General features: G+C 48.1%; 1 protein-coding gene across 1 annotated transcript in view; it reads right to left on the reverse strand.

Moving 5' to 3' along the window:
* The window catches only part of lamc1 (laminin, gamma 1), a 368,639-nt gene that overhangs the window by 121,862 nt on the left and 220,317 nt on the right, over positions 1 to 26,460 (reverse strand). Inside the window, exon 3 of the mRNA XM_072511236.1 lies at positions 10,405 to 10,535. Coding sequence (XP_072367337.1) covers positions 10,405 to 10,535 — 131 coding nt within the window. The remainder of the gene's footprint in view (positions 1 to 10,404; positions 10,536 to 26,460) is intronic.

Genomic DNA, 26,460 nt, shown 5'->3' on the forward strand with positions numbered 1-26,460 from the left:
ACTTCTGGTTACCAAAAACCTCATCTACTCTACCAAAATTGTTCATTATTCTGAACACCTCTTTCAAATCTCCTTTTAACCTTCCCTGTTCCAAGGATTAAAACCTCAGTTTCTCTTGTCACACCACGTCAAAGAGTAGGGGAGTTGCCCTGGCCAAGATTTATTCTTCCATCAACATCACAAAATTAACTGGTCATTATCGTATTGCAGTTTCTGGGAGTTTGCTGTGTGCATATTGGCTCTCTCGTTTTCCACATTACAACAGAGACCACATTTCAAGGATACTGCATTGGCTGTAAAGCACTTTGGTGAGAATCTGGTATTTGCAAAAAGTGCCATACATGATGGCTTCTATATATGTCTGTTCATCTGTCTGTGTCCTCTTGATCTCTGTTATGAACTTCGTCAATGTTTGCTACATTTCTGAGTTTATTCTTGGCTTTGAAGTTATACCCTGTATATCCATTTTCAGGTGATAGATGTAAAAAAGAGCATCGCGGAACCATGTAGGGTGTTGTTGAAACCACATTTGGAGTATTATGTCCAGTTCTTATTTGAGAAAGGTTGTGGTGGTATTGGAGGCAGTTCAGAGGAGGTTTACCAGATTGATTCCGGGTATGAAAGGGTTGACGTATAAGGAGCGATTAAACAGTTTGGAGTTATACGTGCTGGATTTTAGAAGGATGAGAGGGGATCTGATCGAGGTGTATAAAATACGAAAAGGGATTGATAAAGCAAACATAGACCAAATGTTCCCCCTTGTGGGGCATTCTAGAATGAGAGATCACAGCTATAGGTTGAGAAGCGGTAGATATAGAACTGAGATGAGGAGGAACGAATTCTCGCAGAGGGTGGTGAATTTGTGGAACTCACTGCCCCAAAGTGCGGTGGAATCGGAGTCATTAAATGGTTTCAAGAAAGAGATAGATATATTTCTGATAACGAAATGGGTTAAAGGGACATGGGCAACAGGTGGGAAGGTGGATTTGAGACCAGGTTGAGATCAGCCATGATCTGATTGAATGGCGGAGCAGGCTCGAAGGGCTGAATTGCCTACTCTGCTCCCAATTCCTATGCTCTTAAAGTCCTTCAGTCTAAAAAACAATTTCACCATGAGTATTTGATTTCTGCCCTTTAGCCAGTTTTGTATCATGTTACCACTGTCCCTTTAATCTAGCTCACGAGTCTATATTTGGCACTTCATCAATGCCCTTTGAACGTCAACTAACACATCAACCCTCTCTGTTCATTCAAAGTACTCAATCAAGGAGGAAACATTTATTGCCCTTAAACAGATCATGTATCAGGGCAGCACAGTGGCACAGCAGTTAGCACTGCTGCCTCACGACGCCAAGGACCCAGGTTCTATCCTGGCACTGGGTCACTGTCCGTGTGGAGTTTGCACATTCTCCATGCGCCTGGTAGGTGCATTGGCCACGCTAAATTGCCCCTTAATTGGAAAAAAAAGAATTGGGTACTCTAAATTTATTTTAAAGAAACAAATCATGTATCAGTCCATAATTCACCAAGCGCCAATTAATTTTGAAGGATTACGGTTTCCAAAGATTTCTCAATCATTGACATTAGACTATCTAAGTGGTCACTTCTCACTTCCGGTGGCGGCTATGAAAAAGTAGGTTGCACATTTGGTGGCTCCCGCTCGGGTCGGATCTTTGGACCTATCTCCCCCACCCCCCGATTTTTTACCGGACCTGACTTGGAAAATTGACGGTAGAGGCAATTGTTGATTGGATTCCCACATCGGTGCATGGAGAGGCAGACTAGAAGTGCTCGCAAAGGAAGAAACAGACGAACAGAGAAGGCTTGGGCTGAAGCTGCAGCGGGAGAAAGCATGGCAGATGACCGGAGTCCTGGCTTTTCGACCCAGCGGTCAACGGAGCAGCTGATGCAATTTATCCAGGAGGGCTTCGCCAAGCAGAAGCGGTGGAATCGGACCCAATTAAAGAATCAATTGCGTGGCTGGAGCTCAGATTGGACGCCCAAGATCGGGCGATCTAGAAAGTAGAGAAGGCGCTGGCTGAGCAGGAGGAACATCAAACTGCGGTGGAGTTGGAGGTGGGGATGCGGAGAGACCAGCAGAAAAGGCTCCTGGAGAAGGCGGAGGACCTAGAGAATAGGTCCCGCCAGCAGAACCTGAGAATTGTCGGTCTCCAGGAAGGGTCCGAAGGAGCGGACGCTGGGGCATACATAGCGGGCATGCTCGAGAAGCTGCTGGGGGATGGGACGTTCTCCCGACCCTTGGAGGTGGACAGGGCTCACAGATCGCTCGCAAGGAAAGAAAAAGGTGAAGTTTGGACTGCTGTATCTGGCCCGTCTCTGGGTCATGTATGAGGAGCAACATTTTTATTTCGAGTCTCCCGAGGAAGCGATGGACTTCGCAAAAAGGAAAGGACTGGTGGCGGACTGAGGACTTTGAACTTTGCTGCAACGTTCACGTTAAAAAAGTTTCTTGTTTTCCGTTTGTTTGACGTTATTTGTAATGCCTTTTGTATTGACCTGGGGCCAGTTGCAGAGCTGAGCGAGTTAAAGTTTACATTTGCACTGATGGGGGGGTGGAGGTGTGTCTGTTAGAAGCTGGATCATCTGTTTGATTCTTTTCTTTGTTTATCGTTTATTTTTCTAGGGCAATTGGGTTGGGACTAGTTTTTCGTTTGAATATGTGTGTATAGGCGGGGGGGGGGGGCACAATAGGTGGGAGAATGTCTGGCACCATGGGCGGGGGCCACCAAGCTCGCTGGGCGGGCTAGCTCACGGACGCGCAGTGGGGGGGGTGAGCAGATGTTATGCTTGTTGAAGGGGTTGGTTTACATTGTGCTGTTACGGGGGGGGTGGAATGTTCTGTTGACGAGGGAGGGACTTTTGCTGAGGGACAGAGAGGAGGTTGGGGGCTGAGGCTGCCTGGGGGCGGGCCGGTGGAGGCATGGGGCGCGGGCTGGACACTGGCCCAAGAAAGGTGATGGTTGATCAGCGAAGAGGGGGGCGATGAGCCTCCCAACTAGGCTGATCACCTGGAATGTACGAGGGCTAAATGGGCCGGTTAAAAGGGCACGCGTGTTCGCGCATCTGAGGGGACTGAAGGCGGATGTGGTAATGCTACAGGAGACGCACCTTAGAGTAGCTGATCAGATCAGATTAAGGAAGGGATGGGTCGGACAGGTTTTTCACTCGGGACTGGACTCGAAGACTAGAAGGGCCGTGATCCTGATTAATAAGCGAGTAGTGTTTGAGGCAGGAAGAATAGTTACGGATGTGGGAGGCCGGTACATCATGGTCAGTGGGAAACTGGAGGGGGTGCAGCTGATGCTAGTAAATGAATGTGTATGCGCCAAATTGAGATGATGTGGAGTTTATAAGGAGGATGCTGGGGAAGATACAGGACCTAGATTCGCATAAGTTGGTCATGGGAGGGGACTGCAACACAGTTATTGGCCCTGGTTTAGACCTAGACCGGTCGAACTCAAAGAGGGGGGGGTGGACCCATGGAGATTTGGGCAGCCGAATGTGAAGGAGTTCTCCTTTTACTCACACATGCATAAAGTGTACTCACGGATTGATTTAGATCATGCACCGCACTGGGTTGAGCTACAGGTTAGCAAAGACAGTAACCAGCGCCCGCACTGGAGGCTAGACGTGGGACTTTTAGCTGACGAAGAGGTGTGCGGATGGTTGAGGAAATGTATTCAGAACTACCTGGAAGTCAACGACATGGGGGAAGTTTCGACAGCGGTGGTCTGGGAGGCATTGAAGGCGGTGGTTAGAGGGGACCTGATCTTGATACGGGCCCACAGGGAGAAGGTAGACAGGCATTTCCTAGGGGGGCTGAATTTCCCGAAGGAAGACGGGGGGCAGGTAGAAGGGCTGGGGGCCCAGATCGGGTTGGAAGAGATACCGGAGGGTCTGAAGGCCATGCAGTCTGGTAAATCCCCGGGGCCGGATGGTACCCAGTGGAGTTCTCTAAAAAGTTCTCTGGGATATTGGGGCCACTGTTGATGAGGGCATTCAACGAGGCAAGGGAGCGTGGGATGCTTCCTCCGATGATGTCACAGGCCACGATTTCATTGATCCTGAAGCAGGACAAGGACCCGGAGCTGTGTGGGTCCTACAGACCGATATCCCTATTGAATGTGGACGGCAAACTGCTGGCCAAAATCTTGTCCTCTAGGAATGATGATTGTGTTCTGGACGTTATTTTGGGGGGGGGGGGGGGGGGGGGGGGGAGAGAGAGAGAGAGAACCAGACGGAGTTTGTTAAGGGAATGCAGTTGGTAGTCAATGTAAGAAGGTTGTTAAATGTGATCATGATGCCCCTGGAAGGTAGGGAGGTGGAGGTAGTGATCGCAACAGACGCAGAGACGGCTTTTGATCGAGTCGAATGGGAATATCTGTGGGAGGTAATGGGACAGTTCGGATTTGGGTGGGGCTTTATTGACTGGGTCAGGTTGTTGTATCAAGCTCCTGTGGCGAGTGTACAGACAAGTAGGACAACATCGGACTACTTTAGCCTGCACGGGGGACGAGACAGGGATGCCCCCTCTCCCCACTGTTGTTCGCGTTAGCCATAGAGCGCTGGTAATTGCTCTGAGAGCCTCAAGGGGCTGGTCCGGGGGAGAATGGAACACAGAGTCTCGCTTTATGCAGACGACCTGCTCCTGTATGTATCGGACCCATTAGAGGTGATGGAAGAAATTATGAAGATCCTGGGGGAATTTGGCCGGTTTTCGGGGTATAAACAAAATATGGGGAAAAGTGAGATGTTTGCGGTCCAAGCAAGGGGACAGGAGAAGCGACTGGGGGAGCTGCCGTTTAGAGTGGCAGGGGGCAGCTTTCAGTACCTAGGCATCCAGGTGGTGTGGAATGGGAACGGTTGCACAAGCTAAATCTGGCCCGACTAGTTGACCAAATGAAGGACGGCTTTCGGAGGTGGGACGCGCTCCCGTTGTCACTAGCTGGGAGGGTGCAGACAGTGAAAAGGATGGTCCTCCCGAGATTCCGGTTTGTGTTTCAGTGTCTCCCCATATTTATTCCGCGGACCTTTTTTTAAACAGGTCAATAAGGTAATCACTGGCTTTGTATGGGCAGGTAAGACCATGCGAGTAAAAAGGGGATGCTGGAGTGGAGCCGGGGGTGGGCGGGCTGGCACTGCCGAACTTCGGTTATTACTATTGGGTGGCGAATATAGTCATGATCAGGAAGTGGGTGGTGGGAGGGGAGTAGGTATGGGAGCGTGTGGAGGCTGCTTCTTGCAAGGGAATCAGATTGGGGTCGTTGATAACGACGCCTCTGCTGTTCCTGCCGGCACAGTACTCCATATGCCCCGTGGTGGTGGCGGCCCTGAGGGTCTGGGGCAATGGAGGAGGCATGTGGGAGCGGAGGGAGTTGTGGTCTCCAATCTGTAACAATCACCAGTTTGCCCCGGGAAGGATGGATGGAGGGTTTTGGAGATGGCAGAGAGCAGGGATTGAGAGGATGGGGGATATGTTTATACAGGGGAGCTTTCCGAGCCTGAGGGAGCTGGAGGAGAAATTTGGATTGGCGAGGGGAAATGAATTTAGGTACATGCAGGTGCGGGACTTTCTACGTAGGCAGGTTTCAACCTCCCCGCTCCTACCACCAAAGTGGATATATGACTGGGTAGTTTCCAGAGTGTGGGTGGGAGAAGGGAGGGTCTCTGACATTTACAAGGAACTCATGGGGTCAGAGGGGAGTAGACGGAGGAGCTGAAGCACAGGTGGGTGTTATAACCTGCCTACTTACCATTGGCTGGGGACTAATGACTATCCCACAATCCTGTGGGAGTATGAGCTTCCCCAATGAGGGGGGCGGAGAAACCACTAGTAAACTCCTAGTACAAATAAGCTGGCCAGTTCAGGAACCAGGAGGAAGGAGTATGTAGCAAGGGAAGTTACTGCTACTGTTATGTATATATGTTATAGTAAATAAATGTTATTACTTTGTATCCTTAAAACTCGTGCTGGATTCTTCGTGGCCCTTACAAAAGTGGGAAGAGGAATTGGGAGGAGAAATAGAGGATGATCTCTGGGCGGACGTGTTGAGCAGAGTCAACGTGTCCACAACATGTGCCAGGCTCAGCCTGATACAAAGGTCGTTCACCGGGCTCACATGACAGTGGCCCGCATGAGCAGGTTTTATCATAGATTATCATAGAATTTACAGTGCAGAAGGAGGCCATTCGGCCCATCGAGTCTGCACCGGCTCTTAGAATGAGCACCCTACCCAAGGTCAACACTGCCACCCCATTCCCATAACCCAGTAACCCCACCCAACACCAATGGCAATTCTGGACACTAAGGGCAATTTATCATGGCCAATCCACCTAACCTGCACATCTTTGGACTGTGGGAGGAAACTGGAGCACCCGGAGGAAACCCACGCACACACGGGGAGGATGTGCAGACTCCGCACAGACAGTGATCCAAGCCGGAATCGAACCTGGGACCCTGGAACTGTGAAGCAATTGTGCTATCCACAAGGCTACCGTGCTGCCCGCCAAAGGTTCTTTGGGGTAGAGGTGCACAAGGTGTGTGGGAGGGTCAGCGAACCATGTCCACATGTTCTGGACATGCCCAAAGCTTAGGGGATTCTGGCAGGGGTTTGCGGATGTCATGTCCACGGTGTTAAACACAAGTGTGGCAATGAGTCCAGAGGTGGCGATTTTCGGAGTGTCGGAAGATCCGGGAATTCAGGAGGAGAAAGAGGCAGACGTTCTGGCCTTTGCGTCCCTGGTAGCCCGGAGACGGATATTATTAGCTTGGAGGGACTCAAAGCCCTCAAAGTCGGAGACCTGGCTATCTGATATGGCTAGCTTTCTCCGCTTGGAGAAAATCAAGTTCCCCTTGAGAGGGTCAATGTTAGGGTTCGCCCGGAGGTGGCAGCCGTTCGTCGACTTCTTCGCGGCAAATTAACCGCCAGCAGAAGGGGGTGAGGGGGGGGGGAAAGGGAGAGGGGGTTAGCTTAGTTCAGAGTAGGGGATTAGTAAAGGTGGGACCTGTAAGGGAGGAAGATGGCTTTTGCACTATGTTTATAAAATTCATGTACATTGTTTGTTTTGTTGTAAAACCATAAATACCTCAATAAAATGTTTATTAAAAAAATAATTGGTCACTTTTGCATACCGTAGCTTTTTAACAAAATGTGTCCTCAATTAACCCATTAATTTCCAAAGTCTCACTGATTTCAGAGCTTGGTCACAACTGCCGTTGAAAGAAAACCTATCATTCGCACTCCCATTACTTTGCGTCAAATGTTCAGGGTAAAATGATGCAGATTTAGGGGAGAGTGACAGAGAACCAGAGACAGTCAGATAACATGTTGAAAATTTGAGCCACACTGGAAACCACCCAGACAGCTACATACATCAGAGACGCACAAGACACAGATATACCAAATAGGCAAATACACATGCTTAGACACCCACGTTTATATACCATCGATACAAGACATAGACACACATACATATACCAAATAGGTAAATACACATGCTTACAGACACCCATGTTTATATACCATTGATACATCTGCCTGTGCCAATTTTATATATTTCAGATAACCAGAGAATAAGATAAACGGAGAGAAACACTGCTGCTAATTGTGTACTTAAAACGTCATAGCATAAAAGGCTACGGACCAAGTGCTGGGGAAAGCGATTAGAATAGATAGGTGCTTGATCACCGGTGCAGATGCGATGGGCCGAAGGGACTCTTTCTGGGATGTAAAGCTCTATGATTTTACGACTATTTAGTTTGTAATTATCTGGTTCATTGTTCACTTCCTTTATGAACAGAGATGTGATGCACCCCCCCAGCAAAATTACCATATCCAAACAGGATTAGAGAAAAAAATCAATCTTGCACCTCAGCAGATACTGCAGCTGTTCTTTGTTCCTTTTTAGCAGGCATACATGAGTTATGCTAATTTCTTTTCAATAGTTATATCCACAATATTCCATGTCCTTCTCCACTACACTTACACCTTCTACCATTACTTCTGAAATGCAATATGCTTAACAGCTCTAGCAGACCTTCATCCACCATAGCTAATTAATCTTCCTCTGTCCCATGTGGACACTTCCTCTTTTTCACAGTTCTTTTGCTTTTTTGTTTTATATGTCCCCTTTAGATTCCTTTTAAACAAATTTTAAACAATGTCTTTCTTTTTACCTCCTTTTTACTTTTTTCTATATTTCACAATTCTCTTCAATACTATTTGCACTAATTTTCTTATATTCCTCACTTTTAAAATTATGTTTAGTTTTAATATCTGTAAGCACAAATATCCCCTTTGATACAGTCAGATTCCTTGCTACTTATATATTGCCTACTGTGCAGTTGATTTGACCGAAATCCCTCATTTCTCTAAATTTCACATGTTCCTGTTAATTCATTATCTTTGTTTTCAGAGATGAATCTAATTCCATTGTGCTAACTACTGAGCAATTGTTCCCTTATTCTCATTATTTGCCCCCATTTATGCAAATAAGAGCAGGAAAACAAACGGGAACATTGACAGATAAAGTAGCAAAATAGTAGCAGATGGAGTTCAATATGGGGAAGTGCAAGGACATCAGATTTGGATCCAAGACAGACAAATCAGAATATTTTCTTCATGGCAAGAGATGAGAAAATGTGGAGGAGCAAATGAATGTGTCATCAGGTACACAAAAGCTAAGTGTTAAGGTGTAAACAAAACTAATGGAATGTTGGTCTTCATCTTGAATAGGTTGGACATGCTTCAGGTGTTTGCTCAGACCTCATCCAGAGTACTAGACTAAATATTGGGCATTACATCTTAATATAGGTTATATTATATATACTTGCCTTGGAAGTACAGAGTAGATTCACAGAATGATACCATGACCTAAAGCAGTGTTCTTGAAACTTTCTTTCCGGGGACCCATTTTTACCAACCGGCCAACCTTCGCGACCCACGCCGGCTGACCTGTCCGACCCACCATTTTCCTCTTACGTTGTTTGCTGCTGACAAAAATAGAGGAAATGGTTTTGGGTCCCTTTGGCCCTCGTACACGCTCCTCCAATGGAACCTGTTGGATGAAGGTGAAGCCTTCCGGTGTCGGAAAGTATGGAGTCTCCATCTGTCCAAAGTTCTGCATTTTATCCCACAAAATTTTATCAAATAAACCCCCCCACGAACTTGTAAAAAAAATGAATAAAACTTCCCCGAACTTGTAAAACAAAACGCTGCTGCCGTTTAAAAAAAAAATGACCGCACTGCACATGCGTGCCCTATGCGCACCGATGATCCGGCACGCATGCGCAGTGCAGCCGCATTTTTCTTTACATGTTCGCGGCCATTTTGAAGGCGGCTTGCAGCCAGCGTTATGAACAGCCGGCTGCTGCGCGCAGATTTGAGTGATCGGGAGCACCGCGACGGACGGCTCTGCAACCCTCCTGACACCTGCCTGTGACCCACCCACGGGTCGTGCCCCCGAGTTTGACAATGCCTGACCTAAAGCACAGGTTGCATAAACATGGCTTGCATTCCCCGAGTTAAGATTGGTCTAATACAGATATTTAAAATGGTGAATTTGATAAGGTAAACAGATAAAACTATTGTCCCCTGGTGAGAAAGCTAGAAGTGGGGATAATTAAAAATAGGTGATTCAGGTGCGATATCAGGAAGCATTTGATGGATAGTGAAAATACAGAACTCATGGATAGTGAAAATACAGAACTCAGTTCCCTGAAGGAGGAAGTGCTGAGTCAAGTGAATCTTTCAAGTCTGGTTATTGACAGACCTCTCTGTTGCATGTAGCCTGTCCCTTCTAGTGTCCAGTACATTGCAAGTTATACTTGCAAAGCTGTATGAGCTATATCTTGAAAGGGAAAGCTAATGAACAGCCTTCACACTACCTTATGCATTGTTGCACAGCCACGGCCATACAGAAACAGTTAGCCTCCAGATGTTTAATGGAAAACAATTCATAAGAGCGTTCAAGACTTGACAATCTAGAACGACACCGATCTCTTTTAAAGAAGGTCAAAACCACTGAAACATGCATTAGTTTGCTAATCTGCAGTGTTTTCTGAATTTTCTTTGAAGGAAGGAAATGAACCATCACAAGATAACCTAAACATACTGAAGATATTTAAAGCATTTGAAATATCAGGCCCACAGAAACCCCAATGCCTGTACCACTTCAATCTCCTTTACAATCTATTGCACACTGGCATTCATTTCAATTGTTCCGCCAGGTTTTAGATCAATGTCCGAGTAACTTTGGTGCCTGACAATAAATTTCAATGACAGGGAACGAAGAAAAGCAGCACAACTCATGCAATTGCATGAACCTGAATTCACCAGCAGGTTTTTAAAAATAAATGTGAAAATTAAGGAAACATAAAAGTACCTTCCACCAACCGCAAAGTCTGAAATAGCATAATAGTAGGACTTCAGAACCTTCGGGTCATTAAAAACCTCGTCTCCAAAGGTGTTCAACCTATTCAAGGTCACTTTGATGTCAGTTGCCGTAACCCATTCCTGAAAAGAGCAAACAATAACCAGGTTAGCACAATGAAACCAGTAGAAATCAGTCACTGGAGTCTTAAAAATATGCACCAGGGAACATCTAGTACATCAATGCACATTGCAAAAACGCTATTACATTTGGCACAATAATGCATCCAGAAAAATGTGGATGAAACACAAAAGGTACCTAGAGCATCAGATATTATTTGAATTTATTAAATTGTAATTTAAATGCAACTAATTTTGTGCTTTTATATTAAAAGTTGCATGATGCGTCATCAAACCATAAACTTGTTCTTTAAAAATTACAATTTATTTACACAGTGAACAGAAGAGATCTTCCCCAATGACTAGTCCATTGAACATAGAACAGTACATCACAGTACAGGCCCTTCAGCCCACGATGTTGTGCCGACCACTTATCCCAATCAAAGATCAACCTAACCTACACCCCTTCAATTTACTGTTGTCCATGTGCCTGTCCAAGATAGAACACAGAAATATTGATTATGCTGATTTTGAGAAATGTTTGTAAATTGTATGCAGTGCAAATTAAATCGGGGTGAAAACTCTTCTTCCACAAATCACTAAAATGATGCAGACGAAATGGAACTATCAACAACTAGAATTTAAAATTTTCATTGCAAGTATAAACTGGGAAAAATAACTGGAATTTTCACAAAGTGTCCTTTGTGTGCAAAATAAGCTAAGTATTCTTATAAATCATTGTGATTACTTGGCCAGAAAAAATAGTTCAGTCATTAAGATATGCAAAGAGGATATTCAAAAAATGGCACATTGCAAAATCAACGTTAATCCAAGGGAATGAAAGGGGAGTAGAGGATATGTACAAATTAGGATGTTTTATGTTTTGCAACAGAGTCATTGACCCATACAGAAGTGTTTGGGTTTCGCTCCAAATCTCATCAAATTTTGTTCAGCTGTTGCCAAAAGATGAAACTATACTTTGAAAACCCATCATCTGTGTTTGTATAGATTATATGGTGACTGCCAATAGCATATTAAACAATGACATATCTTGGAAACTCAGAAACCATGCAGTAAGTCAGGTTTTACTGAGTGTTTGATGTCCCTATCTAACACAATAGTTTGGTATTCCCGCAGTAACTATTCCTTAAAGTTATTTCAGACCTATTAAATTCAGCTACCAACTCTGCACATCAAATATGTTGCACATTGCTGCTCATGTGTGATTCTTAAACTTATCCAGATGGCCATAATTAAAATCAATATGTCTCCTGTAGTATTTCCAGAGTTTTTGCTTTATTCCAGATTTCCAGCATTGCAGTACTTTTAGTTCATCTTATTTGAACTGTACTGCCTGAGGTCTGCACAGTAGCTGGTGACACATGTCGTTTCAATTACATGCAAATCAATCGGCATGCAGATTTTAAACCTGGTATGCAGAAGCCAAGGCACAATGGTACGGAAACACAAGAGTTTAAGAACAATTGGTAACACTTTATATTGACAACAGGAGTTGACATATCCGATTAATAGGGAACTAATTTCCATTCAGCAAATCTCACGAACACCAACTTTATAACCGCTGCCTACCTTTTTGCAGTAAACTGTTGTGATCTGGAATGCACTGCCTGCACTAGTTGGTGAAGCTGATTCAATGGTAACTAAGCTATGAGCAAAGGGCAGGGGAGTAGAACTGTTTTTTGCAACAAAAAAAGCCATCACACACAATAGGTCAGTGGTAGCCTGCGGCCCGGTGGGGTGGGGGGGCACATGCAGCCCCATCAAGATTCTGAGTGTGGCGCACAAGACTGTTTGCTGACTGTTAGGCGGCACAATGGTTAACACTGCTGCCTCTGGCATTGAGGACCCATGTTCGATCCCAGCCCCGAGTCACTGTCCGTGTGGAGTTTGCACATTCTCCCCATGTGTACGTGGGTCTCACCCCCACAACCCAACAAGATGTGCAGGGTAGGTGGATTGTCTGTGCTAAATTTCCCTTTAATTGAATAAAAATAATTGGGTACTCTACATTTATATATTTTTAAAATTTAAAACATTTTGTTGACTGTTGCCACATTCTGCTGGCTTTCATCCATGTAGTTGTTTTCCTACTAGTATAACTGACGTGATACACACTTAAAGCAAGGGCACGTGAAGTGAAGTGCGTGCTGTACAACATTAATCGTGAGAGCCACGCGCTCCCTCTGCATCCAATCAAGTTTAAGTATTTTTATTTTTACCACTCAAGAATCTCCACAGTCCAGAAGGAGCTATTGGCACAGCGATTCTGCACCGACCCTTCAAAAGAGCACTCAACCCCTGTCCACTCACCCACCCAATCCCCATAACCCCACAACGGGCAGCACGGTAGCATTGTGGATAGCACAATTGCTTCACCGCTCCAGGGTCCCAGGTTCGATTCCGGCTTGGGTCACTGTCTGTGCGGAGTTTGCACATCCTCCCCGTGTGCGCGTGGGTTTCCTTCGGGTGCTCCGGTTTCCTCCCACAGTCCAAAGATGTGCAGGTAAGATGGATTGACCATGATAAATTGCCCTGAGTGTCCAAGATTGCCCTTAGTGTTGGGTGGGGTTACTGGGTTATGGGGATAGTGTGGAAGTGTTGACCTTGGGTAGGGTGCTCTTTCCAAGAGCCGGTGCAGACTCGATGGGCCGAATGGCCTCCTACTGCACTGTAAATTCTATGATAATCTATGACAACCTAACCTACACATCCCTGGACACAGAGAAAATTTAACATGCCATTCCACCTAACCCGCATATCTTTAGACCGTGGGAGAAACCCACATAGACACAGGGAGAACGTACAAACTCTATACAGTGACCCAAAGCCAGAATCGAACCAGAGTCCCTGGCACTGTGAGGCAGCAATGCTAGCCACTATGCCACCAACTTGAAGTTGATGACATTTCTATGAATATATGAATGCTTACATGTTTTCTATAACTCATGAAATATTCGGTGAGAATTAAATGTACTCACTCTTATTCCATGCTCGATTCCAATGCAGCCCAGTGAGTTGAAAGTAATGCCATCCATGTGACCCACTCACTAGCCCAAGTTGCCCATTTATGCAATGGCTGAGCAGCCATGTTCTTTGATATACAATTCTATTCAGGGATGTTTGGTGTTTGCAAGGCCACCAGGAGAACTACCTTGCTCTGCTTTAGGAGGTGCTATAGAATCTTTATGTCTATATGAGACAGGGCCTCAGTTTAGCAGCTCATCCAAAACCTGTTCAAGTTCCTGCTGAAATCAGTTAAAAGTCAACCAAGAATATCTTCGATCAAACTTATTTAAGCTATTCTGTTAGTTTGATTTTGAGGAATGGCAGCTACTTTTTAAAAAAAATAATTTTTATTAAAGTTTTCACAAAATATCAACAAAATGTAAAAGGAACCCAATAGAATTAAATACAAAACAAAACAATCCAGTGCCCCCTCCCCCCCCGATACATAAATAATATATTAACAGCCGCGAAACACATAGCAAACATAATATATACACCCCCTCAGATCCCCCAGTATAGACAAACAAAAATAAAATAGAACCGACCCCCCCGCACCCCCCAGGTTGCTGCTGCTGCTGACCAATGTCTACCGTTCTGCCAGGAAGTCCAAGAACGGTTGCCACCGCCTGAAAAACCCTTGCACCGATCCCCTTAAGGCAAATTTCACCCTCTCCAACTTAATAAACCCCGCCATATCGGTGATCCAGGGTTCCACGCTTGGGGGCCTCGCATCCTTCCACTGAAGAATCTTTCGCCGGGCTACCAGGGACGCAAAGGCCAGAATACCAGACTCTTTCACCTCCTGCACTCCCGGCTCCTCTGCAACCCCAAATATTGCGAGCCCCCAGCCCGGTTTGACCCTGGATCCTACCACCCTTGACACCGTCCTCGCTATGCCCTTCCAAAATTCCTTCAGCGCTGGGCATGCCCAGAACATATGGGTGTGGTTTGCTGGGCTCCCTGAGCACCTAACACACCTGTCCTCAACCCCCAAAAAACGGCTCATCCTTGTCCCAGTCATGTGTGCCCTGTGCAGCACCTTAAACTGTATGAGGCTGAGCCTCGCTCACGAAGAGGAAGAGTTTACCCTCCCTAGGGCATCTGCCCACGTCCCCTCCTCGATCTCCTCTTCCCCCCCCACCACTTACCTTTCAGCACCTCCATCGAGGCCTCCTCCTCCTCCTGCATCACCTGGTACGTTGCCGAGATCTTCCCCTCTCCAACCCACGTCCCCGAGAGCACCCTGTCCTGTACCGTGCGTGGCGGCAGCAGCGGGAATTCCACTACTTGCCTCCTGGCAAACGCCCTTACCTGTAGATACCTAAAGGCGTTTCCCGGGGGGAGCCCGTACTTCTCCTCTAGCTCACCCAGGCTCGTGAACTTTCCATCCACAAACAGGTCCCCCAACCTTCTTATCCCTGCCCTGTGCCACCCCGAAAATCCTCCATCTATTCTCCCTGGGACAAACCGGTGGTTCCCCCGTATCGGGGTCCACACCGAGGCCCCCACTTCCCCCCTGTGCCACCTCCATTGCCCCAAATTTTGAGGGCAGCCGCCACCACTGGGCTCGTGGTATACCTCATTGGAGGGAGCGGCAGCGGCGCCGTTGCGAGCGCCTCCAGACTCGTACCCTCACAAGACGCCGTCTCCAGCCTCTTCCATGCCACCCCCTCCCTGGCCATCACCCACTTGCGCACCATCGCCGCATTGGCGGCCCAGTGGTACCCACAGAGGTTGGGCAGTGCCAGCCCCCCCCATCCCTACTCCGCTCCAGAAACACCCTTCTCACCCTCGGAGTCCCTCGCGCCCACATAAACCCCATTATACTACTGTTGACCCGCGTAAAGAAGGCCTTCGGGATAAACACGAGGAGGCACTGGAACAGGAACAAAAACCTTGGGAGCATTGTCATTTTGACTGACTGCACCCTACCCGCCAGGGACATTGGCAACGCGTCCCACCTCTTAAACTCCTCCTCCATTTGCTCCACCAGCCTCGTGAAATTAAGTCTGTGCAGGGCCCCCCAGATCTTGGCCACCTGGACCCCCAAATACCTGAAGCTCCTCTCCGCCCTTTTTAGTGTGAGCTCGCCAATCCCCCTCTCCTGGTCCCCTGGGTGAACCACAAACAACTCACTCTTCCCCATGTTGAGCGTGTACCCTGAGAAATCCTCAAACTCCCTGAGGATCCTCATTACCTCCGGCATTCCCCCCACCGGGTCCGCCACATATAGCAGCAAGTCGTCCGCATAGAGCGACACCCTATGCTCCTCCCCACCCTGCACCACCCACCTCCAGTTCCTCGACTCCCTCATTGCCATAGCCAGGGATTCAATCGCCAACGTGAAGAGCAGGGGGGACAAGGGACACCCCTGCCTCGTCCGTCAATGCAACCAACAGTACTCAGACCTCCTCTTGTTCGTGGCCACACGCGTCATCGGGACCTCGTACTACAGCCTAACCCACCTGACGAACCCCTCCCCGAATCCGAACCTCTTCAGCACCTCCCACAAGCACCACCACTCTACCTTATCGAAGGCTTTCTCAGCGTCCATCGCCGCCGCTATTTCCGCTTCCCCCTCCCTCGCCGGCATCATAATAACGTTCAGGAGCCTCCGCACATTCGCGTTCAACTGCCTCTCCTTCACGAACCCAGTCTGGTCTTCGTGAATGACCTGCGGCACACAATCCTCAATTCTCGTGGCTAAGACCTTTGCCAGCACCTTGGCATCTACATTTAACAATGAAATCAGTCTGTAAGACCCACACTGCAGGGGATCCTTGTCCCGCTTCAGGATCAAGGAGATCAGTGCCCGGGACATCGTCAGGGGCAATGCCCCCCCCCCGCTCCCTTGGCTCATTGAAGGTCCAAACCAGCAACGGGCTCAACAGGTCCACATATTTTTTTGTAAAATTCGACCGGGAAACAATCCGGCCCCGGTGCCTTCCCCGCCTGCATGCTCCCTATCCCTTTGGCCAGCTCCTCCAACCCAATCGGGGCCCCTAATCCCGCCACCAGTCCCTCCTCCACCTTCAGGAACTTCAGTTCGCTCAGAAAGCGGCCCATCCCTCCCTCCTCCAGTGGGGGCTCGGACCAATACAGTTCCTCAAAAAAGTCCCTGAAGACCCCATTGATGCCAACCCCACTCCGCAACCCCCCCCCACCCCCTAACCTTAATTCCCCCGATCTCCCTAGCTGTGTCCCGCTTCCGAAGCTGATGCGCCAGCATCCGACTTGCCTTTTCCCCATGTTCATAAATCGCCCCCTGGGCCTTTCTCCACTGCGCCTCCGCCTTCCTGGTGGTCAACAGGTCGAATTCGGCCTGGAGGCTATGCCTCTCCCTCAACAGTCCCTCCTCCGGCACCTCCGCATACCTCCCGTCTACCCTCACCATCTCCCCCACCAGCCTCTCCCTCTGCTCTCTCCTCTCCTTGTGGGCCCTAATGGAGATCAGCTCTTCCATAACCACCGCCTTCAGCGCCTCCCAGACCATCCCCACTCGGACCTCCCCGTTATCGTTGGCCTCCAGGTATCCCTTTATGCTTCTTCGGACCTGCTCGCTCACCTCCTCGTCCGCCAACAGCCCCACCTCCAAGCGCCACAATGGGAGATGGTCCCTCTCCTCCCCCAGCTCTAGGTCTCCCTAATGCGGGGCGTGATCCGAAATGGCTATCGCCGAGTACTCTGTATCCTCTACTTTCGCAATCAGCGCCCTGCTCATAACAAAACAGTCGATCCAGGAATAGGCCTCATGAACGTGCGAGAAGAATGAAAATTCCCTAGCCCCCGGCCTTGCAAATCTCCAACGGTCCACCCCTCCCATCTGGTCCATAAACCTCCTCAGCACTTTAGCCGCCGCCGGCATCCTACCCGTCCTAGACCTGGAGCGATCCAGTGCCGGATCCAACACAGTGTTAAAGTCCCCCCCCCCCCCCCATTATCAGGCCCCCCACTTCCAAGTCCGGGATCCGACCCAACATGCGCCGCATGAAACCCGCATCGTCCCAGTTCGGGGCGTACACATTGACCAGTACCTTTTCCCATGCAGCTTACCACTTACTATTACGTACCTGCCGCCATTGTCTGTCACAATGCTCGACGCCTCGAACGACACCTCTTTCCCACCAAGATCGCCCCCCCCCCCCCCCCGATTTTTGGCATCCAGCCCGAATGAAACACCTGACCTACCCACCCCTTCCTCAATCTTACCTGGTCTGCCACCTTCAGGTGTGTCTCCTGGAGCATGACCACATCCGCCTTCAGCCCCTTCAGGTGTGCGAACACCCGGGCCCGCTTAACCGGCCCGTTCAGCCCCCATACGTTCCAGGTTATCAGCCGGATCAGGGGGCTACCCACCCCCCTCCCCCGCTGACTAGCCATCACCCCATCTCTGCCAGCCACGCGCCTGCACCCGGTCCGTTCCCCACGGCAGCAGACCCCCGTCCCAACACCCTCTACTCGCTCCAGCTCCCCCTTGACCATACCAGCAGCATCCCGGTTCCCCCCCACCCCGGACCCCTGCTAGCTACATTGCTCCCCCCATTTCACTCCCGCAAGTCAGCTGACTCCTGCTGACCCTGGCCACTCCCACCTATCCTTCGACTCCTCCGATTGTGGGACTTCCCCTCCCCCTCCATTACCCACCAGCAGGCTCTCCGCCTCCCCCTTCCATCCCAAGCGTGGGAAAAAACCCGCGCTTCCCCGCCCCGCCCCCTCCAGCGTGGGAAAAAGCCCGTGCTTTCCACCTGCCCGGCCCCGCCTCCTCTGTCGCTACTCCTTTTACAGGCCCAAGTCCCCTCACTCCCGCGGGGTGCCTCCTCCCCCCCCCCCCCCAACCCTCCCCCTACCAGGCTTCCACCCCCTACTCCATTTACTTGCCCCCTCCAAGAGCCCACCCGACAGACCCAATCAAAACAGTGCCCAACCCACCCTAACTACTCACACCGAACCAAAACTGAACAAAAACAAAGAACAAAATGTAACACAACAACAGCAATCCCCGACCATCCCCACACCCGACCCTCAGTTTGTGTCCAGCTTCTCGGCCTGAACAAAGGCCCACGCCTCCTCCGGGGACTCAAAATAATGGTGCACCCTTGTAGGTGACCCACAGACACGCCGGCTGCAGCATGCCAAACTTCACCCCCTTCCTGTGCAGCACCGCCTTCGCCCGGTTGTACCCGGCCCTCTTCTTCGCCACCTCCGCACTCCAGTCCGGATATACTCAACCTCCGCATTCTCCCACCTGCTGCTCCTCTCTTTCTTGGCCCACCTGAGTACGCACTCCGACGCAACCGCAACAATACCGCCCGCGGGGGCTCGTTAGCCTTGGGCCTCCTCGCCAGTACTCTATGGGCCCCTTTCAGCTCCAGGGGCCCCTGGAAGGACCCCGCTCCCATCAGCGAGTTCAACATGGTGACCACATAGGCCCCCACGTCCGACCCCTCCAGGAGGCCCAGGATCCGCAGATTCTTCCGCCTCGACTAATTCTCCATCTCCTCGAACCGTTCCTGCCATTTCTTGTGGAGCACCCAGTGCGCCTCCACCTTTACCGCTAGGCCCAAGATCTCGGCCTTGTCATCGGAGATCTTTTGTCGGACCTCACCGATCGCCACCCCCTGGGCCGTCTGGGTCTCCAGTAGCTTATCAATAGAAGCCTTCATCGGCTCCAGCAGGTCCACTTTGAGCTCCCTGAAGCAGCGCTGGATAACCTCCTGCTGCTCCTGCGCCCACTGCATCCACGCTGCATCCACGCTGCCTGGTCCCCGCCTGCCGCCATCTTGCTCTTCTTCCCTTGCACTTTCTTTGGCTTCACCACCACTTTTTTTAGTCGCCCCGCTCCAGGTCCAAGCCATACACTGTCGGGGGAATATTGCAATCTTCTTCCCACACCGGGAAATGTCGAAAAGATCCCATTGGGGGCCCTGAAAAGAGCCCAACAGTCCGTTCCAAGCGGGAGCTGCCGAACGTGCGACTTAGCTCTGCATAGCCGCAACCGGAAGTCAATTGTAGCTACTGATGAGTCTCGATTGTATGGACATGCGTATGAGCATCTATACTACTGTCCATTCATTAACAGGCCTGAGCAGGGATAGAGGCGTTTAGGCAAAGCATTAAACGCTGGTTTTGATCCATCAATTTTCCAACAAAATGAAGGGGTAGCCAAAGCAATTTACATTTATCAAAGTCACATTTATCATATTATTATTTTCAATACTATATGCATCCAGCTGCATGCAGTGAAACACACTGGAATGAAATCGATTGCCTATACAGAGTACAACATCTGATTCAAATTAGCTGCATTCAAGTCAGAAGCTTCCCACATATTTATGCCAGATCAACCATTCACAAATCTGAAGTGCATACAGCATGGGCCACACAATCCCCTAGGGGGCAGGGGTTGTCTTTCAGAAAGTAATCTCTGGGCCAGTCAATAATTCACTTGTCAGATATGAACATAGGTTTCATTGCCAAGAAAATCTTAGTGTAAAGTCTTACCATAAAGTACATTAAACTCTGCAATTGGTTGCCTTGCCAGACCATAATCACAACGGTGCATTTTATATTAAATTAATGCACATTTGGGAAAATTGAACTAAAATTATATAAGCAGTCCTCAGAAAATGGTGCCCAAGTATTTTCAAGAAAGTGTGAACTGATTTATAACTAAAATTCATTAAAAGGTTCAACTGTCAAGCAGTTTAACAGTCCACAATAACAAAACTGTGGCAATTCTATGGCAGTTGGTACTGCTGAAATCTTATACGTTTTTTAAAAATACATAAGCAATATGGTGAGAGTTGGAAGAAATCACTATCCCTTGAAGACAACTTGTAATATTCGAGCCCAAAGCAGCAACGTGAATGTAAAAACAGATACATTAGTCAAGCAATTAGCACAGACTAATTTCTAGTCAGTGGTCACATAATTAAAATCACATGTGCTGACTGCTGAACAGAAGGTTCAGGTTATTTGTGCATGTGTGGCATTGTGTTAAACTGCAATTATTTTTAACTCAGTCCATATAAAATCGAATTGTTCTGAACACATCTGTGGGATTCTCATTCAGATGCGTTCCCATTTTAAAGGAGCAGCGCTCCGAAAGCTAGTGACATTGAAACAAACCTGTTGGACTTTAACCTGGTGTTGCAAGACTTCTTACTGTGCTCACCCCAGTCCAATGCCGGCATCTCCACATCATTTTAAATGAAGTCATACATGGTTCAGTCTTCAAGCTCCATTATCTAGGTTGACACTTTCTAGAACACTTCAGATTCATTGGCAGAGGTTTCTTCCAGATGAGAGTTTAAACCAAGAGTAGATGTAAAAGATCTGATTCGAAGAGCAGCAGGGAACCTCTCCCACTGTCAAAATTCATTTATTGGCTGCATTTTCTGCCAACACCATGCATGCGCTATTGTAAGTGCAGCCACCTCTTTAGAGGGGGGCAATATTTAGCAGAGTGCATGCGCAGTTATCATAATCTGGAATTGCAAATATTACTGTGCCAGTAATGTCAGTTAACACCCAAAGCAAAAAGTCTCTTTATAATGTTTGCAATTGCAGCCTTCTCCACAGTTTCTGAATTTTGGAGTGTCTCCCTCTCGATCGGGTTGGTCACTGAACAAGCCGTGGAGCTGCAAACTGAATTGTGGCCGTCAGCAAATGATTCAATCACCCCCACAATCCCAATCCCCAGAAACTGCAGGGAGGTTGCATCCGACTTCCTGCCCACCACAGGGATCAGAAATCAGGTGAGCGACTTCAGGATCCAAACAAATCCAACTGCCACTGTGTCACCTGCAAATGTCATCATTGGCTTCTACACATGCGTTGACAAATGCACAAGCACAGGCAGCTGTCAGCGGCCATCTTGCATTGGCAGGATACAGTGTTCTCAATAACCAAAAAGCAAATTAACTTTTTTTTATCTCATTGCTGTTGGCGTCAGCCTGGCTGTTGCATTGTTATACAAATTAGTGACCATGTTTTAGTTGTAACGTACATTGGGATGCCCTTAGGACTTGAAGTTACACATTTTTGGGGGGCTAAATTTGATAGTCCCCATAAACAGGTCCTGAGATTGCAAGGCAAGGTTTACCTGTACCCGTTTGCTTCCAAGGCAACCAGCACCCCAATGTCAGGCTGCCTCCTAATTAATATGATTGCAACATGTACCTAGCACTGTTGAACATAGAACATAGAAAATACAGCACAGAACAGGCCCTTCGGCCCACGATGTTGTGCCGAACCTTTGTCCTAGATTAATCATTGAATTTACAGTGCAGAAGGAGGCCATTCGGCCCTTTGAGTCTGCACCAGCTCTTGGAAAGAGCACCCTACCCAAACTCAACACCTCCACCCAACACCAAGGGCAATTTGGACATTAAGGGCAATTTATCATTGGCCAATTCACCTAACCCGCACATCTTTGGACTGTGGGAGGAAACCGGAGCACCCGGAGGAAACCCACGCAGACACGGGGAGGACGTGCAGACTCCGCACAGACAATGACCCAAGCCGGAATCGAACCTGGGACCATGGATCTGTGAAGCAATTGTGCTATCCACAATGCTACCGTGCTGCCCTTAAGAACAAATAAATCTACACTATATCATTTTCCCGTAATCCATGTACCTATCCAACAGCTGCTTGAAGGTCCCTAATGTTTCCGACTCAACTACTTCCACAGGCAGTGCATTCCATGCCCCCACTACTCTCTGGGTAAAGAACCTACCTCTGATATCCCTCCTATATCTTCCACCTTAAATTTATGTCCCCTTGTAATGGTGTGTTCCACCTGGGGAAAAAGTCTCTGACTGTCTACTCTATCTATTCCCCTGATCATCTTATAAACCTCTATCAAGTCGCCCCTCATCCTTCTCCGCTCTAATGAGAAAAGGCCTAGCACCCTCAACCTTTCCTCGTAAGACCTACTCTCCATTCCAGGCAACATCCTGGTAAATCTCCTTTGCACCTTTTCCAAAGCTTCCACATCCTTCCTAAAATGAGGCGACCAGAACTGTACACAGTACTCCAAATGTGGCCTTACCAAAGTTTTGTACAGCTGCATCATCACCTCACGGCTCTTAAATTCAATCCCTCTGTTAATGAACAACAAAGAACAAACAAAGAACAAAGAAATGTACAGCACAGGAACAGGCCCTTCGGCCCTCCAAGCCCGTGCCGACCATACTGCCCGACTAAACTACAATCTTCTACACTTCCTGGGTCCGTATCCTTCTATTCCCATCCTATTCATATATTTGTCAAGATGCCCCTTAAATGTCCCTATCGTCCCTGCTTCCACTACCTCCTCCGGTAGTGAGTTCCAGGCACCCACTACCCTCTGCGTAAAAAAACTTGCCTCGTACATCTACTCTAAACTTTGCCCCTCTCACCTTAAACCTATGCCCCCTAGTAATTGACCCCTCTACCCTGGGGAAAAGCCTCTGACTATCCACTCTGTCTATGCCCCTCATAATTTTGTATACCTCTATCAGGTCGCCCCTCAACCTCCTTCGTTCCAGTGAGAACAAACCGAGTTTATTCAATCGCTCCTCATAGCTTATGCCCTCCATACCAGGCAACATTCTGGTAAATCTCTTCTGCACCCTCTCCAAAGCCTCCACATCCTTCTGGTAGTGTGGCGACCAGAATTGAACAATATACTCCAAGTGTGGCCTAACTAAGGTTCTATACAGCTGCAACATGACTTGCCAATTTTTATACTCAATGCCCCGGCCAATGAAGGCAAGCATGCCGTATGCCTTCTTGACTACCTTCTCCACCTGTGTAGCCCCTTTCAGTGATCTGTGGACCTGTACTCCTAGATCTCTTTGACTTTCAATACTCTTGAGGGTTCTACCATTCACTGTATATTCCCTACCTGCATTAGCCCTTCCAAAATGCATTACCTCACATTTGTCCAGGTTAAACTCCATCTGCCATCTCTCCGCCCAAGTCTCCAGACAATCTAAATCCTGCTGTATCCTCAGACAGTCCTCATCGCTATCCGCAATTCCACCAACCTTTGTGTCGTCTGCAAACTTACTAATCAGACCAGTTACATTTTCCTCCAAATCATTTATATATACTACAAAGAGCAAAGGTCCCAGCACTGATCCCTGTGGAACACCACTGGTCACAGCCCTCCAATTAGAAAAGCATCCCTCCATTGCTACCCTCTGCCTTCTATGGCCTAGCCAGTTCTGTATCCACCTTGCCAGTTCACCCCTGATCCCGTGTGACTTCACCTTTTGTACTAGTCTACCATGAGGGACCTTGTCAAAGGCCTTACTGAAGTCCATATAGACAACATCTACTGCCCTACCTGCATCAATCATCTTAGTGACCTCCTCGAAAAACTCTATCAAGTTAGTGAGACACGACCTCCCCTTCACAAAACCGTGCTGCCTCTCACTAATACGTCCATTTGCTTCCAAATGGGAGTAGATCCTGTCTCGAAGAATTCTCTCCAGTAATTTCCCTACCACTGAAGTAAGGCTCACCGGCCTGTAGTTCCCGGGATTATCCCTGCCACCCTTCTTAAACAGAGGAACAACATTGGCTATTCTCCAGTCCTCCGGGACATCCCCTGAAGACAGCGAGGATCCAAAGATTTCTGTCAAGGCCTCAGCAATTTCCTCTCCAGCCTCCTTCAGTATTCTGGGGTAGATCCCATCCGGCCCTGGGGACTTATCTACCTTAATATTTTTTAAGACACCCAACACCTCGTCTTTTTGGATCACAATGTGACCCAGGCTATCTACACCCCCTTCTCCAGACTCAACATCTACCAATTCCTTCTCTTTGGTGAATACTGATGCAAAGTATTCATTTAGTACCTCGCCCATTTCCTCTGGCTCCACACATAGATTCCCTTGCCTATCCTTCAGTGGGCCAACCCTTTCCCTGGCTACCCTCTTGCTTTTTATGTACGTGTAAAAAGCCTTGGGATTTTCCTTAACCCTATTTGCCAATGACTTTTCATGACCCCTTCTAGCCCTCCTGACTCCTTGCTTAAGTTCCTTCCTACTTTCCTTATATGCCACACAGGCTTCGTCTGTTCCCAGCCTTTTAGCCCTGACAAATGCCTCCTTTTTCTTTTTGACGAGGCCTACAATATCACGCGAGCACACCATAGGCTTTCTTCACAGCTCTATCCACTTGAGTGGCAACTTTCAAAGATGTATGAACATAGACCCCAAGGTCTCTCTGCTCCTCCACAATGCCAAGAACTCTACCGTTAACCCTATATTCCGCATTCATATTTGTCCTTCCAAAATGGACAACCTCACACTTTTCAGGGTTAAACTCCATCTGCCACTTCTCAGCCCAGCTCTGCATCCTATCTATGTCTCTTTGCAGCTGACAACAGCCCTCCTTACTATCCACAACTCCACCAATCTTCGTATCGTCTGCAAATTTACTGACCCACCCTTCAACTCCCTCATCCAAGTCATTAATGAAAATCACAAACAGCAGAGGACCCAGAACTGATCCCTGCAGTACACCACTGGTAACGGGGATCCAGGCTGAATATTTGCCATCCACCACCACTCTCTGACTTCTATCGGTTAGCCAGTTCGTTATCCAACTGGCCAAATTTCCCACTATCCCATGCCTCCTTACTTTGTGCAGAAGCCTACCATGGGGAACTTTATCAAATGCCTTACTAAAATCCATGTACACTACATCCACTGCTTTACCTTCATCCACATGCTTGGTCACCTCCTCAAAGAATTCAATAAGATTTGTAAGGCAAGACCTACCCCTCACAAATCCGTGCTGACTATCCCAAATCAAGCAGTGTCTTTCCAGATGCTCAGAAATCCTATCCTTCAGTACCCTTTCCATTACTTTGCCTACCACCGAAGTAAGACTAACTGGCCTGTAATTCCCAGGGTTATCCCTAGTTCCTTTTTTGAACAGGGGCATGACATTCGCCACTCTCCAATCCCCTGGTACCACCCCTGTTGACAGTGAGGACGAAAAGATAATTGCCAACGGCTCTGCAATTTCATCTCTTGCTTCCCATAGAATCCTTGGATATATCCCGTCAGGCCCGGGGGACTTGTCTATCCTCAAGTTTTTCAAAATGCCCAACACATCTTCCTTCCTAACAAGTATTTCCTCGAGCTTACCAATCTGTTTCACACTGTCCTCTCCAACAATATCGCCCCTCTCATTTGTAAATACAGAAGAAAAGTACTCATTCAAGACCTCTCCTATCTCTTCAGACTCAATACACAATCTCCCGCTACTATCCTTGATCGGACCTACCCTCGCTCTAGTCATTCTCATATTTCTCACATATGTGTAAAAGGCCTTGGGGTTTTTCTTGATCCTACCCGCCAAAGATTGTTCATGCCCTCTCTTAGCTCTCCTAATCCCTTTCTTCAGTTCCCTCCTGGCTATCTTGTATCCCTCCAATGCCCTGTCTGAACCTTGTTTCTTCAGCCTTACATAAGTCACCTTTTTTCTCTTAACAAGACATTCAACCTCTCTTGTCAACCATGGTTCCCTCACTCGACCATCTCTTCCCTGCCTGACAGGGACATACATATCAAGGACACGTAGCATCTGTTCCTTGAACAAGTTCCACATTTCACTTGTGTCCTTCCCTGCCAGCCCATGTTCCCAACTTATGCACTTCAATTCTTGTCTGACAACATCGTATTTACTCTTCCCCCAATTGTAAACCTTGCCCTGTTGCACGTACCTATCCCTCTCCATTACTAAAGTGAAAGTCACAGAATTGTGGTCACTATCTCCAAAATGCTCCCCCACTAACAAATCTATCACTTGCCCTGGTTCATTACCCAGTACTAAATCCAATATTGCCCCTCCTCTTGTCGGACAATCTACATACTGTGTTAGAAAAGCTTCCTGGACACACTGCACAAACACCACCCCA

This window comes from Scyliorhinus torazame, chromosome 7, assembly GCF_047496885.1.
Source record: "Scyliorhinus torazame isolate Kashiwa2021f chromosome 7, sScyTor2.1, whole genome shotgun sequence".
Taxonomy (NCBI): Eukaryota; Metazoa; Chordata; class Chondrichthyes; order Carcharhiniformes; family Scyliorhinidae; genus Scyliorhinus; species Scyliorhinus torazame.